General features: G+C 42.6%; 1 protein-coding gene across 3 annotated transcripts; it reads right to left on the bottom strand.

The window, feature by feature from the left end:
* Window positions 1-1506: 1506 nt before the first annotated feature.
* On the bottom strand, window positions 1507-12977 carry hs90b (Heat shock protein HSP 90-beta). 3 transcript variants are annotated; one of them, XM_014204682.2, is made up of 12 exons: window positions 12672-12977; window positions 11291-11434; window positions 10838-11044; window positions 10585-10744; window positions 9677-9810; window positions 9244-9531; window positions 8541-8706; window positions 8125-8315; window positions 4808-4955; window positions 4430-4698; window positions 2197-2530; window positions 1507-2081 (listed from the first exon to the last, which is right to left on the bottom strand). In XM_014204682.2, the coding sequence occupies exons 2-12, from the start codon at window positions 11432-11434 to the stop codon at window positions 1969-1971; spliced, it is 2154 nt and encodes a 717-aa protein (XP_014060157.1). In that variant the 5' UTR covers window positions 12672-12977; the 3' UTR covers window positions 1507-1968.
* Between the last annotated feature and the right edge of the window lie 3495 nt (window positions 12978-16472).

A 16472-nucleotide genomic window follows, 5' to 3' on the forward strand; every position in this document is an offset into this window, starting at 1 on the left:
CAGACGGGAGATGACAAGTGCCTGGATTAGGACCTGCGCCGCTTCCTGTGTGAGGCAGGGTCGTACTCTGCGAATGTTGTAGAGCATGAACCTACAGGATCGGGTCACCGCCTTGATGTTAGTGGAGAACGACAGGGTGTTGTCCAGGATCACGCCAAGGTTCTTAGCACTCTGGGAGGAGGACACAAGGGAGTTGTCAACCGTGATGGCGAGATCATGGAACGGCAGTCCTTCCCCGGGAGGAAGAGCAGCTCCGTCTTGCCGAGGTTCAGCTTGAGCTGGTGATCCATCATCCACACTGATATGTCTAACAGACATGCAGAGATGCGATTCGCCGCCTGGTTATCAGAAGGGGGAAAGGAGAAGATTAATTAAATTAATTAAATCCCTCAAACGTGTGAAACTTAGAACTTCCGGTTTATTTTATCATTGTATTCACAGGAATGTCCCTGTATTATAGTGTAATATTGGTGTTGTAATAAAAAGAAAGTGGATATAAGGTGAATGCACCAATTTGTAAGTCGCTCTGGATAAGAGCGTCTGCTAAATGACGTAAATGTAAAAAATTTGCTAATCTGTTGGAGCGTGCCCCTGGCTATCTGTAAATGTAAAAAAACATCTGGTTTGCTTAATATAAAGAACTTGAAATTACTTATAATTGTATTTTAGATACTTATTGAAAACCAAATCATTTAACTCAAGTAGAATCTTACTGGGGGATTTTCGTTTGAGTCATTTCCTATTGAAGGCGTCTTTACTTTTACTCAAGTATGACTTTCCACCACTGCACATTTGTTTACATCCATTTGAGCATTTCACCTTTGCCAAGACAAGCCATCCATCTGACAGGTGTGGCCTATCAATAAGCTGATTGAACAGCTTGATCATGGCACCTTGTGCTGGGGACAGTAAAAGGCCACAGATGTCAAATTGAGGGAGCCTGCATTGGCATGCTGACTGCTGGAACGTCCATCAGAGCTGTTGACAGATTATTTAATGTTAATGTCGCTACCATAACCCACCTGTCATTTTTAGAAAGTGGCAATACATCCAATTGGCCTCACCACCACAGAACATGTCTAAACACACCAGCCCAGGACCACCACATCCAGCTTAACTCTGGACCAGCCCCCCTGACAGATAAAAACGGACTAATCTGGGGAAAACTCATTTGGACTGGCTGGGCCTGGCTCCCTAGTGGGTGGACCTACGCCTTCCCAGGCACGTGAAATCCATTATTTCAAACATGTAACTCCATAAAATTGCTGCATTTGTACAAGTATAGTTTTTCTGCTAAATGTAGTGGTTTATAGCCTGCTGTGTTAACTGTTCAAACAAGCATTGTACCTTTGCCACAAACCTAAATATTGTGAAGGGCTAGGTTAAGAAACAGGGACATAGTGGTTGTTTGAATGGGAATCTGACATGACTCATTCTTGAGGTCCATTTCATCAACCTCCAGTTTCTAATGTTAGGCAGAACAAACTAATAGTCCAGACAAATTAGAACATTTAAGGTCTTAAGTCTTTTAATTTTTGCAAAACAAAAAAGACAATACAGACAGGTCTGGATTCAGGCAAAGGAATCTTGCAGTCCACTCTCCAAGCAGCGAGCAAGTTGCACATCAGAAGAACCACACCCCCAGTGTCAGTCTAATGGAATGTTCCATTTCCCCTACATTGCTACCAGTCCAAAGTTTAAAACTCAGTGCAACAGGGTACTGTTTTTTTTTTTTGAACGAATTGGCCAACATTAACTATAACAAAATCAACTGCTTTTCTAGAATTTTAACTGAAGGCTCAAGACAAGAGCAACACTGGTCCACTGGGCAGCAGGAGTTAAGAATTATTTTGTTATACCACAAAAGGACACCGACAAGGTTTCTCCAGTTAAAAAAAAAAGAAAAAAAACAGATGTTCAATTGGGAAAAAAAAGTGAGGCTACATAGGGTTCGGTTTGAGACGGCATTTAATCCACTTCCTCCATGCGTGAAGCGTCATCATCTCCCTCTAGAGGTGGGATCTCATCTGGGGCGGGTGCAGAGGTGGGCTCCTCAGGGATCACTTCATCATCATCGATTCCTGAAAGGGGAAGAGAAATTAGACCCAGCCTACAGCCCCATTATAGTCAACCATGTTTGTTACCCTTTAGAGAACAGGTTCCTTCCTCCCAACAGTTCCGAGTGTGCATCCTTACCCAGGCCCAGCTTGATCATCCTGTAGATGCGGTTGGAGTGAGTCTGGGGGTCATCCAGGCTGAAGCCCGAAGAGAGCAATGCCGTCTCGAACAATAGGATGACTAAGTCCTTCACCGCCTTGTCATTCTTGTCCAGGTCAGCCTTCTGCCTTAGGGTCTCCACAATGGGGTGGTCTGGGTTGATCTCCAGATGCTTCTTGGCCATCATGTAGCCCATTGTGGAGTTGTCCCTCAGGGCCTGTGCCTTCATGATGCGCTCCATGTTGGCCGTCCAGCCATACGTGCTGGTCACGATGCAGCAGGGCGATGACACCAGCCTGTTTGACACAGTCACCTGAAGGGGCAGAGAGGCGAATATTACATCACATACTAACAGCATACAACGTGCAGGTGAGAAAAGCCAGTGCAGGCAAGTTGACCCTAAATTGAAGTCAAAAGATCAGCTTTAAAACTGGGAAAGAAATCCTAAATGAAATATTGTGCAGGAAAGTTGTTAGATTTCAGACAAAACACCATCCAAAATGTAGTCAGAAACAGGCAAATTCTCAACTCTGGAAAAGGGTGTCAATGTTAGAACGACATTATTGCAAGCAGTCACCACTAAAGAAACACTGCGTCAAACTCACAAGGTCTTCTAGTCTCTAGGTAATGGCATAACCTCCTGGGGACAAAAACTACATTGACACACTTGGGCATTCCAGTGGCAAAGCCAGGACAGCGTCACAACAACCACACGAGCCTAACAGGACACTTCAATCTACATGGTCAAAGGACTCACCAGGGTCAATATTAGCTTATGATGAACTATGGCACCTGTTCACAACCAGAAATAAAACATCAAATTGTCAAATCACCAAAATTCCAGAGCACAGAAAGAGATTAACCTTTCAAGGTATAGGGGGCAGTATTTTTGATTTCGGATGAAAAGCGTGCCCAGAGTAAACGGTCTAATACTCGGGCCCAGAGTCAAATATTTGCATATTATTAGTAGATTTGGATAGAAAACTCTGAAGTTTAAAACTGTTTGAATGGTGTCTGAGTATAACAGAACTCATATGGCAGGCAAAAACCTGAGAAAATTCCAAGCAGGAAGTGGCCTGTCTGCAAATTTGTAGTTATTTTGGTTCTCTATCGAAACTACAGTATCCGTGGGGTACAGGAGCACAGTTTGTCAGTGGCCTGCCTGGTGACTAAGAGATTGGAGATGCACGTTCACGAGACCACGTCGTTTTTTCTTTTCGTCTTTGAATAAAAACACTATTGTCCGGTTGGAATATTATCGCTATTTTACGAGAAAAATACCATAAAAATGTATTTTAAACAGCGTTTGACATGCTTCTAAGTACGGTAATGGAACATTTAGATTTTTTTGGTCTCGATATGCGCTCACGCATTACCCTTTGTATAGTGACCCGACACTAATGAACAAAACAGATATTTGGACACAAAAACAACATTTCGTGTGGAAGTAGCAGTCCTGAGTGCATTCTGACGAAGATCAGCAAAGGTAATACAATTTTTATTATAGTAATTCGGAGTTTAGTGAGCCCCGAACTTGGCAGGTGTCAAAATAGCTAGCCTTGATGGCTGAGCTATGTACTCAGAATATTGCAAAATGTGCTTTCGACGAAAAGCCATTTTAAAATCTGACATAGCGATTGCATAAAGGAGTTCTGTATCTATAATTCTTAAAATAATTATGTATTTTGTCAACGTTTGAGTAATTTAGTAAATTCACCGGAAGTTTTCAGTGGGGATACATTTTCTGAACATCACACGCCAATGTAAAAAGCTGTTTGATATAAATATGAACTTGATTGAACAAAAAACATGCATGTATTGTATAACATAATGTCCTAGGAGTGTCATCTGATGAAGATCAAAGGTTAGTGCTGCATTTAGCTGTGTTTCTGTGACATACATGCTTGCTTGAAAAATGGCTGTGTGGTTATTTGTGTCTATGTACTCTCCTAACATAATTTAATGTTTTGCTTTCACTGTAAAGCCTTTTTGAAATCGGACAATGTGGTTAGATTAACGAGAGTCTTATCTTTCAAATGGTGTAAAATAGTCATGTTTGAAAAATTGCATTTGAGGTTTTGTATTTCGCGCCACGCGGTTCCACTGGCTGTTGAATAGAGTGGGACGGTGACGTCCCACCTAGCCCATAGAGGTTAAAGTCATGGGCATTTTTTGTTATCGCAGAAAGCACAGGTTGGTTCCCCTCATTTACCTTCTCTACTTTCTTGTCCAGGATCTCCTTCATGAGCTTGCAGAGGTTCTCAAACCTCGTCTTGTCCTCCTCCATCTTCTTCTTCTCCTCCTCATCCTCAGGCAGCTCCAAGCCCTCCTTGGTTACAGAGACCAGGGTTTTACCATCAAACTCCTTCAGCTGCTGGACGCAGTACTCGTCGATGGGCTCCGTCATGTACAGGACCTCGAAGCCACGCTTGCGCACACGTTCCACAAAGGCGGAGTTGGCCACCTGGTCCTTGCTCTCACCTTAAGAAAAAGTACGCCAGTCAACTTTGTGTCTAAGTGATTAAATTCAATGACTGCTATTGGGCTTGGAGCTCAATGTTATGCTGACTGAATGTGTAACTAGACCCACCGGTTATATAGTAGATGGATTTTTGATTGTCCTTCATGCGGGTGAGGTACTCTGTGAGGGAGGTCAGCTCATCTCCGGACTGGGAGCTGTGGTAGCGCAGCAGCTCGGACAGCTTCTTGCGGTTTTGGGAGTCCTCGTGGATCCCCAGCTGCAGAGAAACAATTAACATTAGTATAACTTGGTAGTCAATAGGATTTACTACACATTCAACTTTTGCCTGGGGAACTGTTCTGTGTAATAATTTAGCTAATGAAGTTTAAGGTTGTGGCTCTTGAAGCCAGTCTAAATATATAGTCAATAGTTCTTCGAAACACTAAATAGGGATGATACTGGTTTGGAACCGCACAATGACTAGCCCCACTGGGTATGTGGAGAGCTTATAATATTTAAGAAATTGGGCAAACTACTAGGGATTGCTTGATTAGTCTGGGAACATGTCGGCCAATATTAGCTAAAAATGCCAATGCCCAGTTTAACGCCAACGTGCAAAACCAATGTAGGTATGCATGTCAGCTTTTGACATAACCAAAAAAAATGTTTTATAAAACTGCGCTACACAGGACAAAAGCAGAAATACTAAGCGCACATTTCCAACAACTAAACAAGTTCAAGTCAAGCAGTCATTTAAAAGACTGAACATTTCAGCGAGACCACTAAAAACGGAAAGACAATGGAATTCATTGCCCTTGACAAGCAACCGTCCTCTGTTATGGATGTTGGCTTTCGTCGACTGGCCGAGCCCCCGGTACACACAATTTCTCAGATGTTGCTCTACCAGAGTTACAGTATTGTCAAAACGTACATCTGAGCGTCACGACTGACATTTGGCCCAGTGATGTCAGCCTCATGAGCATGCCGAGTCTGACAGCACAGTGGGTCGATGAGGATTTAGTACTGAGGAAGCCATATTGCATGCTCAAGAATGTGCTGGATCTCATACCGCTGCTGCCATTCGAAAACATTAACACTCCTAGCACCATTCGAACAACTGACTCGACAAGTGCATTCTGAAGAATAGGAGTGTTCATGTTCTTTTTCTTATAGTAAATCTGAGTTTGGTGAGGGCCAAACTTGGGTGTCAAATTAGCTAGCCGTGATATCTACTCAGAATATTGCAAAATGTGCTTTTGCCAAAAAGCCATTTAAAAAGCTGACACCGCAATTGCATAAAGGAGTTCTGTATCTAGAATTCTTAAAATAATTATGTGTTTTGTCAACGTTTGTGAGTAATTTAGTAAATTCACCAGAAGTTTGCGGTGGGTATGCTAGTTCTGAACATCACATGCTAATGTAAAAAGCTGTTTTTTTTATATAAATATGAACTTGATTGAACAAAACATGCATGTATTGTATAACATAATGTCCTAGGAGTGTCATCTGATGAAGATCAAAGGTTAGTGCTGCATTTAGCTGTGGTTTGGGTTTTTGTGACATATATGCTTGCTTTGAAAATGGCTGTGTGATTATTTTTTGCTGGGTACTCTGACATAATCTAATGTTTTGTTTTCGCTGTAAAGACTTTTTGAAATCAGACAATGTGGTTAGATAAAGGAGAGTCTTGTCTTTAACCTGTTGAGGGTAGGGGGCAGTATTGACACGGCTGGATAAAAAAACGTACCCGATTTAATCTGGTTACTACTCCTGCCCAGTAACTAGAATATGCATATACTTATTACATATGGATAGAAAAACCCTAAAGTTTCTAAAACTGTTTGAATGGTGTCTGTGAGTATAACAGAACTCATATGGCAGGCAAAAACCTGAGAAGATTTCATGCAGGAAGTGGCCTGTCTGACAAGGTGTCGTTCTTCTTGTCTCTGTTTATTGAAGAGTGAGGATCTTAGCTGTCCTGCGACACTTCCTACGGCTGCCATAGGCTCTCAGAAGGCGGCAAAATGCTGAATCGTGGCTTTGCAGGCTCTGGCTGAAACAAAGTAGTGCATTTGGGTAGTGGCTGGTTACAGTACTGTGAGACTCAGGCTCGTGCCCGCGTCGACCGAAAGCTTTGTTTTCTTTCCTCTGTTTAGCTAAATGGACATTCCCGGTTTTTTTAACGAGAAAAATGGCATAAAAATGGATTTTAAACAGCGGTTGACATGCTTCGAAGTACGGTAATGGAATATTTAGATTTTTTTTGTCACGAATTGCGCACGACCCTGATTTACCATTTCGGATAGTGTCTGGGACGCACGAACAAAACGCCGCTATTCGGATATAACGATGGATTATTTTGGACCAAACCAACATTTGTTATTGAAGTAGCAGTCCTGGGAGTGCATTCTGACGAAGACAACAAAAGGTAATCAAACTTTTATAATAGTAAATCTGATATTGGTGAGTGCTAAACTTGCCGGGTGTCTAAATAGCTAGCCCGTGATGCCTAGGCTATGTACTTAGAATATTGCAAAATGTGCTTTCACCAAAAAGCTATTTTAAAATCGGACATATCGAGTGCATAGAGGAGTTCTGTATCTATAATTCTTAAAATAATTGTTATGCTTTTTGTGAACGTTTATCGTGAGTAATTTAGTAAATTCGCCGGAAGTTTGCGGGGGGTATGCTAGTTCTGAACGTCACATGCTAATGTAAAAAGCTGTTTTTTGATATAAATATGAACTTGATTGAACAAAACATGCATGTATTGTATAACATAATGTCCTAGGGTTGTCATCTGATGAAGATCAAAGGTTAGTGCTGCATTTAGCTGTCTTCTGGGTTTTTGTGACATATGCTAGCTTGAAAAATGGGTGTCTGATTATTTCTGGCTTGGTACTCTGCTGACATAATCTAATGTTTTGCTTTCGTTGTAAAGCCTTTTTGAAATCGGACAGTGTGGTTAGATTAACGAGAGCCTTGTCTTTAAATAGCTGTAAAATAGTCATATGTTTGAGAAATTGAAGTAATAGGATTTTTAAGGTATTTGAAAATCGCGCCACTGGATTAGACTGGCTGTTGCGTAGGTGGGACGAATTCGTCCCGCCTAGCCCACTATACCATTGGATATTGGTGAGGCGCTAGCGGAACGCCTGTCCCTAACAGGTTAGTATAGTTCTCTTTGGCAAGGAAAATATCGGTATGGACAAAAATGTCACATCGGTGCATCCCTACAAACTACATTGCTAGACTTTTTTACGAAAATCAAAAGGCATCTAAGTCCATGCTCCACTTTAGGTAAACTTTGGTTTAATCACATTTATGCATTGAAGAATACCAGATGAGAGCAAATGGGCAGAGGACAAGTTTGAGTAGTTAGTAGCAAAACAATCTTTGCTCAAGAAATTCTGATCCCCAAGTTCCTACCCATCTCCCAAAGTTACCTTGAGGTTCTTGGAGAAGCCATCGTAAAACTTCTTGTAGTTTTCCTTGTCCTCTGCCAGCTCACCGAACAGCTCCATACACTTCTTGACGATGTTCTTGCGGATGACCTTGAGGATCTTGCTCTGTTGCAGCATCTCTCGGGAGATGTTCAGGGGGAGATCCTCAGAGTCCACCACACCACGCACAAAGTCTGCAGGGGGAGATGGAAGACATTTAACTTCTTTATCGATTTCCATTACAGAAATTGCTGTATATAAACACACGGCTACAGAGAAGACAAGCAGCCAACCATTTCAGAGGGGCATTATCTGCAGTGCCATTAGCCTACATGTGAAGAAACAATGCTGCATTTGCAGTCGGTGGCATTGAAATTATACATGGCCAGGGGGGCAAAGTGGCAGCCTAGGCTACTTACTCAGGTACTCCGGGATGAGCTCTTCACAGCTGTCCATGATGAAGACCCTCCTGACATACAGCTTGATGTTATTCTTCTTCTTTTTGTTCTCAAAGAGGTCAAAGGGCGCGCGGCGTGGGATAAAGAGCAGGGCGCGGAACTCCAGCTGGCCCTCCACTGAGAAGTGCTGCAAAGGGGAAGAAGCAGGTGAGGGTTACTACACACCCATCAGCTTATCCTGCACTTAGACCTGTTTGTGCTGTGTAGCCAACTCCCACAATCATAGGAGTTACCCAAATCCCCCCCAAAAAAATAATTGTCACATGCACCAAATACAACTGTTGTAGACAACCATGAAACGCTTGCTTACTTCAACAATACAGAGTTTAAAATTAAAACACTAACAAGAGGAATACAATACACAAGAATGAGCACTATACAGGGAGTATGAGACCAATGTGCAGAGGTAAGAGGTAGATGTGTACATGAAGGCAGGGTGAAGTGACTAGGCATCAGGATAGTAAAATAAAACAGTAGCACCAGCAAATGTGTAAAAGTGTGAGTGCGTATGTAATGTGTATGCATGGGTGCTTGTTGGGTCAATATGCGTGTTACGCGAGTGCGTATGTAGTGAATGCGTAAATAGTACAAACAGATCTGGAACCAGGCCATCATCTAGGAATACCATTGTGACATCGTAATTTATACATTTTAGTGATAGTACCTTGACTGCAAGGTGGTCCTCCCAGTCATTGGTCAGGCTCTTGTAGAACTCCCCGTACTCCTCCATGGTGATGTCATCAGGGTTCCTGGTCCAGATGGGCTTGGTCTTGTTCAGCTCCTCCTGGTCAATGTACTTCTCCTTGATCTTCTTAGTCTTCTTCTTGTCCTTGGAATCCTCCTCATCATCTGAGCCCACGTCCTCAATTTTGGGCTTGTCCTCAGCCTCCGCCTTTTCCTCCTTCTCCTCCTCCTCATCATCACTGATCTCTTTTTCACGCTCCTTTTCAACCTGCACACAAAAGAGCAATTTTGTTTATTTAAAGCCTATAATAAAAAGGGAAAACTTCCCCTTACTTTGGTGCCCTCAATCAGTCCTACATAAAATGTCACCAATCACACTTTAGTTATAAATACTCCCATAATTCTATACTCACGAAAAGTGTGATGGGATATCCAATGAACTGAGAGTGCTTCTTGACCACCTCCTTGACCCTCTTCTCCTCAACATACTCAGTCTGGTCCTCCTTCATGTGTAGAATCACCTTAGTTCCACGCAACATGGGCTCCCCTGGAAATGAATTAAACAGAAAAATACACAACCACCATTTGCCCATTTCAGCATCACTACAATAGACATACTTTAATAACACCTATTATTAGGGCTGGCACAATAACAGTCATGTATATACTTTCACTGGCATTTTATTTGCATGACTGTCTTAGATATTTTTGGGGTGGAACAAACAGCTGACTGAAGCCAGGGCGGCCGGGCATTCGTGCGGTTGAGTTTGTTTCTGCTGTAACATGGACTTCACAACATGATGAAACTGTTGATCCTTGCTGAAACACAAGGTGATGTAGCAAACAAGTATTTGGTTTCCTATGCAATAGAATGGTCCTGGAATCTCTAACCCTGGCAATTTGACTCATGGGTACACTTGCAATCATTTCCATGGTAAATGTAGAACACTTGCTCAAATTATGTTATATGAGAGGGCTCATGCAACGGAATGTATTTTTGTCATGTCAGTTGAATCAAGTCACAGCACCTATTGATGGGTAAAGTCTGCTTTCATTTCCTGCTTTTCACCTATGGGTACACTCGCAATGGTTGCCAGTCCACCCATTATGCCATCATTGACTTGCATGGGGAAACCCATTCTATTTCCAGGGAAGCACATGCATTCTGGAGGAGAAATGTGTGACCGTGGTCATTTGGCTGACCAATTAGTCAGCCGAAATTACATGACCCAATGATCCAATCTCAAAACAATGCAGAGGCAATTTATGTTCTTCATGGTTTTGTACATTTTGCAAACCCTTCATTGGGTGAGACACATACCACTGTCGACCTTCACTGTGAATGAGCCTCCGGCTGAAGACTCCCAGATGTACTGCTCGTCATCATTGTGCTTGGTGATGACGGTCACTCTTTCTGCCACCAGGTAGGCAGAGTAGAATCCCACACCGAACTGCCCAATCATGGAGATGTCAGCTCCAGCCTAGCAAAGACGGGAAAAAAATGGATCACTCAAACGTTCAACTGAATAGTATGAGGCATATTATTGAATATTGCTGTAATGCAATGGACATACTTGCAGGGCCTCCATGAAGGCCTTGGTGCCAGACTTGGCAATAGTTCCCAGGTTGTTGATGAGGTCAGCTTTGGTCATGCCAATTCCAGTGTCGATGAGGGTCAGGGTACGGTCCTCCACATTGGGGATGATGTCGATCTTCAATTCCTTGCCATTGTCCAGCTTGGTGGGGTCCGTCAGACTTTCATAGCGGATTTTGTCCAAAGCCTGAAAGATATTGAACAAAGCAGACGACAGCGTCAAAGTATCTGGAAAAGTCCAAAGGGGTATTTTATTACATACGCAACCTCCATCACACATCCTTTTCAAAGTTGTAATCATCCTTATGCACTGAAATTTGTTTATTTTATGGATGCTCTTGCTGGATGCTAAAGTATTACAAAGTCACTGTACAGTTAGTGTCAACAATTAGACTGATTGAACAGCATGATGGATCCCTAATAAAACTCTTACATCTGAGGCATTGGAGATCAACTCCCTGAGAAAGATTTCCTTGTTGGAATAAAAGGTGTTGATGATCAGGGACATGAGCTGAGCAATCTCTGCCTGGAAGGCAAAGGTCTCAGCCTCCTCCTCTTGGCGCATTTCTTCAGGCATCTGGGGGCAAAAGCAGCAATGTTATGAAATTCCCAAATGACCATATATCACAAGTACAGAATTAAATTAAGCACATGCATTCTAGTGATTGCTGTTAACAAGTTGAGTGAATTGCTTTCAGTTGAAATGTCCCCCATAGTTCAGTCATCAAATCCCAACAGTTAATTGTCATGCCAATCTGGCCACATGATGCATAATTTTATAGTGAATTAACACAAGCAATTCCATTTTGGGGACTTTGAACAAGTGTTCTCCACAATCAGTTGTATTTCCTCCTGATAAAGACCAACTACCAGATGTTGAGGAACCATCCAACAACATGGCGACATCCTGGAGACAATGGACGTCGCCAGCACGTGGTTTACGAACTCGGTGAAAGGGTCAGGAAATCCATAAAGAACTCTCCTCCAAATTGACTTCCAGAAAGTTAACTGAATTAAAATGTTATATCGCACGTAGTTATCAAGTCGCTAATTCCATGGAAATGCGACGACGATTCAGCAATGCAAGACATGCACGAGGAAATAACTAGTTAGCGTGTCGTTGCGCAAAGTCATGCTGCCGATGTCCAGACTGTACAATTAACGTTATTGCAGTCGAAAAAGGACCAGGTCACCGATTGTAGCAAATGTAACGTAATTTGTTATCTACACTTTTACACAACCAATTGCAACTTCAGGGCAGTTCCAATGGCCACTACAATGACACTGCATCAATTTAAGTGTCAGAAGCCATGCAAGTGTAGCTAGTGTTAACGTTAGCTGCATTAGCCAACCGGACAATGAAAGCTAGTAGCATTATGCTGACGAAGTCGTTGACAGTTTGATAGCCAATCCAGTTAACGATACGTTCTGTCATCTAATCTTACTCAATTCACATTAACCTCAATTAGCCTTAAAAAGTTAAATTAGCCAACGTTAGATTGGCTAGTTAGCTAATACACAGCAAGATAGAATCAGTTGTCACAGTGGATGTGGTGACTGACATTGCCAGAAAGGCTAACTAGATAATTTAGTGTACAAATAAGGAAAATAAAAGCATTCTGTAATTAAAATGTACCTGATGTTTGTAAACTAGTTAGCGCGCTTGCTAGCTACCGAATCGAACATTCTCGAAGACTGATGATAGGCTAACGTTATCCAACTAGCATGAGGATGACTTTTGAGCGGTGATTTGATAAAGGCAACAATATTTGAGTACGTAGACGAGCTTTAGGGTTAAGACAGTATGTACATACCTTTATTTGTTCCGTTCACGTCTCTTGAATAAAACGCTACCAATATCACCAGTCCCCTCGGCTCTATGGCGCAGGAAACTAGAAAGGGATTTGCTTTTAAAAGACCGATATCTTTATACCCTCTTGTGTTTTTGACTGTGCGGGGGTATCCATCCGCAACACTTTGTAGCGGCGTCTCATTTACGAATCCCATACATTCAAGTTAAAATGCATGTAAATTCTTGTCACTTTAAAAATAAATATGAATATCTTAATCGAAGTGATTGTTATTTTCCCACGTTCTATCATGATGATGATCTTCATCCATTTCCATCTGCAATTTCCTCAGCATGCACTCAGGTAAATTATCAGAAACATCTTTGGGAAAGGCTGTTGACAGTTGTTTGAACTGCCGACTTTTGATTACGTTGCAGGATAGACTACAGCTTTATTTAAAGCAAATATTCACATTTAGTAGTGGACAGACTGCATAGAGAAGCACATGATTTAATACCGTAAAGTCACATTTTGTATCAATCGGACTGTGTAGTCAAGTTGCCACATTACAAAATATATAAAACACAGTGGAAATTATCGTTTTAATCTCGCGGAAGAATATAAATCAGCTCTAGTGGCTGTACTTCGTTTTTTCCAGCACTTTCCATGAAAAACCCGCCTAAAAACTGACGTCACGTGCTTGTCAAACGTAGTCCTAGCTAGTTACCACAGTCACAAAGGGTCGTAAATTATCTCCAGTGTGTCAGAGTGCGCTCTGGGTAGTTCGTAAATTCAGAGCCTTTCGCTCTCGGAGCGTACACTGGACGCTCTGGCCGAGGAGAAGGATTGATCCGAGAGTTCTGACCTCACAACGGCAATGAAGCACTCAAGCTAACTGGCTAAAGTTGGCAAGCTTGCTAGCTACTTCCAGACACAAACAAGAGAACACCTGACTCTGACCATTTTACTCGCCCAAGCAGAGTTGGTTAGGCTGTATTCATATTATATACAATAAAGCCCGAGGGGGTATGGCCAATATACCACGGCTAAGGGCTGTTCTTATGCAACACGGAGTGCCTGGACACAGCCCTTAGCCATGGTATATTGGCTATATATCACATACCCCTGAGGTTCCTTATTGCTATTAACTGGGTACCAACGTAATTAGAGGTATTAAAATTAATGTTTTGTGATACCCGTGGTATATGGGTACAACAAATCAGAATTCAGGGCTCGAACTAGTGACTAACCGTGCTGCTGGCAACAATGAACGTTTTTTTTTTTGCTGAAGTTTACTGACAACAGTCATATTCAACAGGTGTTGCGTGTTTGTAAATTCATCAGTTATTCTGCACTCTGGCACAATCAGTGCTCTGAAATCAGAGTAGATAGACAGAGTGAATTTATGAAGATAATTATATCCTAAAAATATATGAAAACAAAAATTAAGGTTAGGTACAGGGTTAGCATTGTGGTTGAAGTTAGGGTTAAAGCCAGACTCAGGACAATTCTCATTTACAATTGCGACCTGGCCAAGATAAAGCAAAGCAGTTCGACAACATACAACAACACAGAGTTACACATGGAGTAAAACAAATATACAGTCAATAATACAGTAGAAAAATAAGTCTATGTACAATGTGAGCAAATGAGGTGAGATAAGGGAGGTAAAGGCAAAAAAAAGTCCATGGTGGCAAAGTAAATACAATATAGCAAGTAAAACACTGGAATGGTAGATTTGTAGTAGAAGAAAGTGCAAAGTAGAAATAGAGATAATGGGGTGCAAAGGAGCAAAATAAAATAAATAAATACAGTAGGGGAAGAGGTAGTTGTTTGGGCTAAATTATAGATGGGCTATGTACAGGTGCAGTGATCTGTGAGCTGCTCTGACAGCTGGTGCTTAAAGCTAGTGAGGGAGATAAGTGTTTCCAGTTTCAGAGATTTTTGTAGTTCGTTCCAGTCATTGGCAGCAGAGAACTGGAAAGAGAGACGGCCAAAGGAGGAATTGGCTTTGGGGGTGACCAGAGAGATATACTTGCTGGAGCGCGTGCTACAGGTGGGTGCTGCTATGGTGACCAGTGAGCGGAGATAAGGTGGGACTTTACCTAGCAGGGTCTTGTAGATGACCTGGAGCCAGTGGGTTTGGCGATGATTATGAAGCGAAGGCCAGCCAACGAGAGCGTACAGGTCGCAGTGGTGGGTAGTATATGGGGCTTTGGTGACAAAACGGATGGCACTGTGATAGACTGCATCCAGTTTGTTGAGTAGGGTATTGGAGGCTATTTTGTAAATTACATTGCCAAAGTCGAGGATCGGAAGGATGGTCAGTTTTACGAGGGTATGTTTGGCAGCATGAGTGAAGGATGCTTTGTTGCGAAATAAGAAGCCAATTCTTGATTTAACTTTGGATTGGAGATGTTTGATGTGAGTCTGGAAGGAGAGTTTACAGTCTAACCAGACACCTAGGTATTTGTAGTTGTCCACATTTTCTAAGTCAGAACCGTCCAGAGTAGTGATGCAGGACAGGCGGGCAGGTGCAGGCAGCGATCGGTTGAAGAGCATGCATTTTGTTTTACTTGTATTTAGGAGCAGTTGGAGGCCACGGAAGGAGAGTTGTATGGCATTGAAGCTCGTCTGGAGGGTTGTTAACACAGTGTCCAAAGAAGGGCCAGAAGTATACAGAATGGTGTTGTCTGCGTAGAGGTGGATCAGAGACTCACCAGCAGCAAGAGCGACATCATTGATGTATACAGAGAAAAGAGTTGGCCCAAGAATTGAACCCTGTGGCACCCCCATAGAGACTGCCAGAGGTCCGGACAACAGGCCCTCCGATTTGACACACTGAACTCTATCAGAGAAGTAGTTGGTGAACCAGGCAATGCAATCATTAGAGAAACCAAGGCTATTGAGTGTGCCGATGAGGATGTGGTGATTGACAGAGTCGAAAGCTTTGGCCAGGTCAATGAAAACGGCAGCAAAGTATTGTTTCTTATCGATGGCGGTTACGATATCGTTTAGGACCTTGAGCGTGGCTGAGGTGCACCCATGACCAGCTCTGAAACCAGATTGCATAGCGGAGAAGGTGCGGTGGGATTCAAAATGGTCGGTAATCTGTTAGTTGACTTGGCTTTCGAAGACCTTAGAAAGGCAGGGTAGGATGGATATAGGTCTATAGCAATTTGGGTCAAGTGTGTCCCTCCTTTGAAAAGGGGGATGACAGCAGCTGCTTTCCAATCTTTGGGAATCTCAGACGACACGAAAGAGAGGTTGAACAGGCTAGTAATAGGGGTTGCAATAATTTTGGCAGATAATTTTTGAAAGAAAGGGTCCAGATTGTCTAGCCCGGCTGATTTGTAGGGGTCCAGATTTTGCAGCTCTTTCAGAACATCAGCTGAATGGATTTGGGAGAAGGAGAAATGGGGAAGGCTTGGGCGAGTAGCTGTGGGGGGTGCAGTGCAGTTGACTGCAGTAGGGGTAGCCAGGTGGAAAGCATGGCCAGCCGTAGAAAAATGCTTATTGAAATTCTCAATTATAGTGGGTTTATGGGTGGTGATAGAGTTTCCTATCCTCAGTGCAGTGGGCAGTTGGGAGGAGGTGTTCTTATTCTCCATGGACTTTACAGTGTCCCAGAACTTTTTTGAATTTGTGTTGCAGGAAGCAAATTTCTGCTTGAAAAAGCTAGCCTTAGCTTTTTTAACTGCCTGTGTATATTGGTTTCTACTTCCCTGAAAAGTTGCATATCACGGGGGCTGTTTGATGCTAATGCAGAACGCCATAGGATGTTTTTGTGTTGGTTAAGGGCAGTCAGGTCTGGGGAGAACCAAG

Source organism: Salmo salar, chromosome ssa06 (genome assembly GCF_905237065.1).
Source record: "Salmo salar chromosome ssa06, Ssal_v3.1, whole genome shotgun sequence".
In the NCBI taxonomy this organism is placed as follows: Eukaryota; Metazoa; Chordata; class Actinopteri; order Salmoniformes; family Salmonidae; genus Salmo; species Salmo salar.

Bases quoted from the DNA above. Each gene is read 5' to 3' on its own strand.
- hs90b (XM_014204682.2), bottom strand. From the start codon at position 11,434: ATGCCTGAAGAAATGCGCCAAGAGGAGGAGGCTGAGACCTTTGCCTTC. The intron at 9,811-10,584 runs GTATGTGTCTCA...ATTCATTTCCAG, and splicing joins CACAGTGAAGGTCGACAGTG to GGGAGCCCATGTTGCGTGGA. The intron at 2,082-2,196 runs GTAAGGATGCAC...TTCCCCTTTCAG, and splicing joins GATGATCAAGCTGGGCCTGG to GAATCGATGATGATGAAGTG.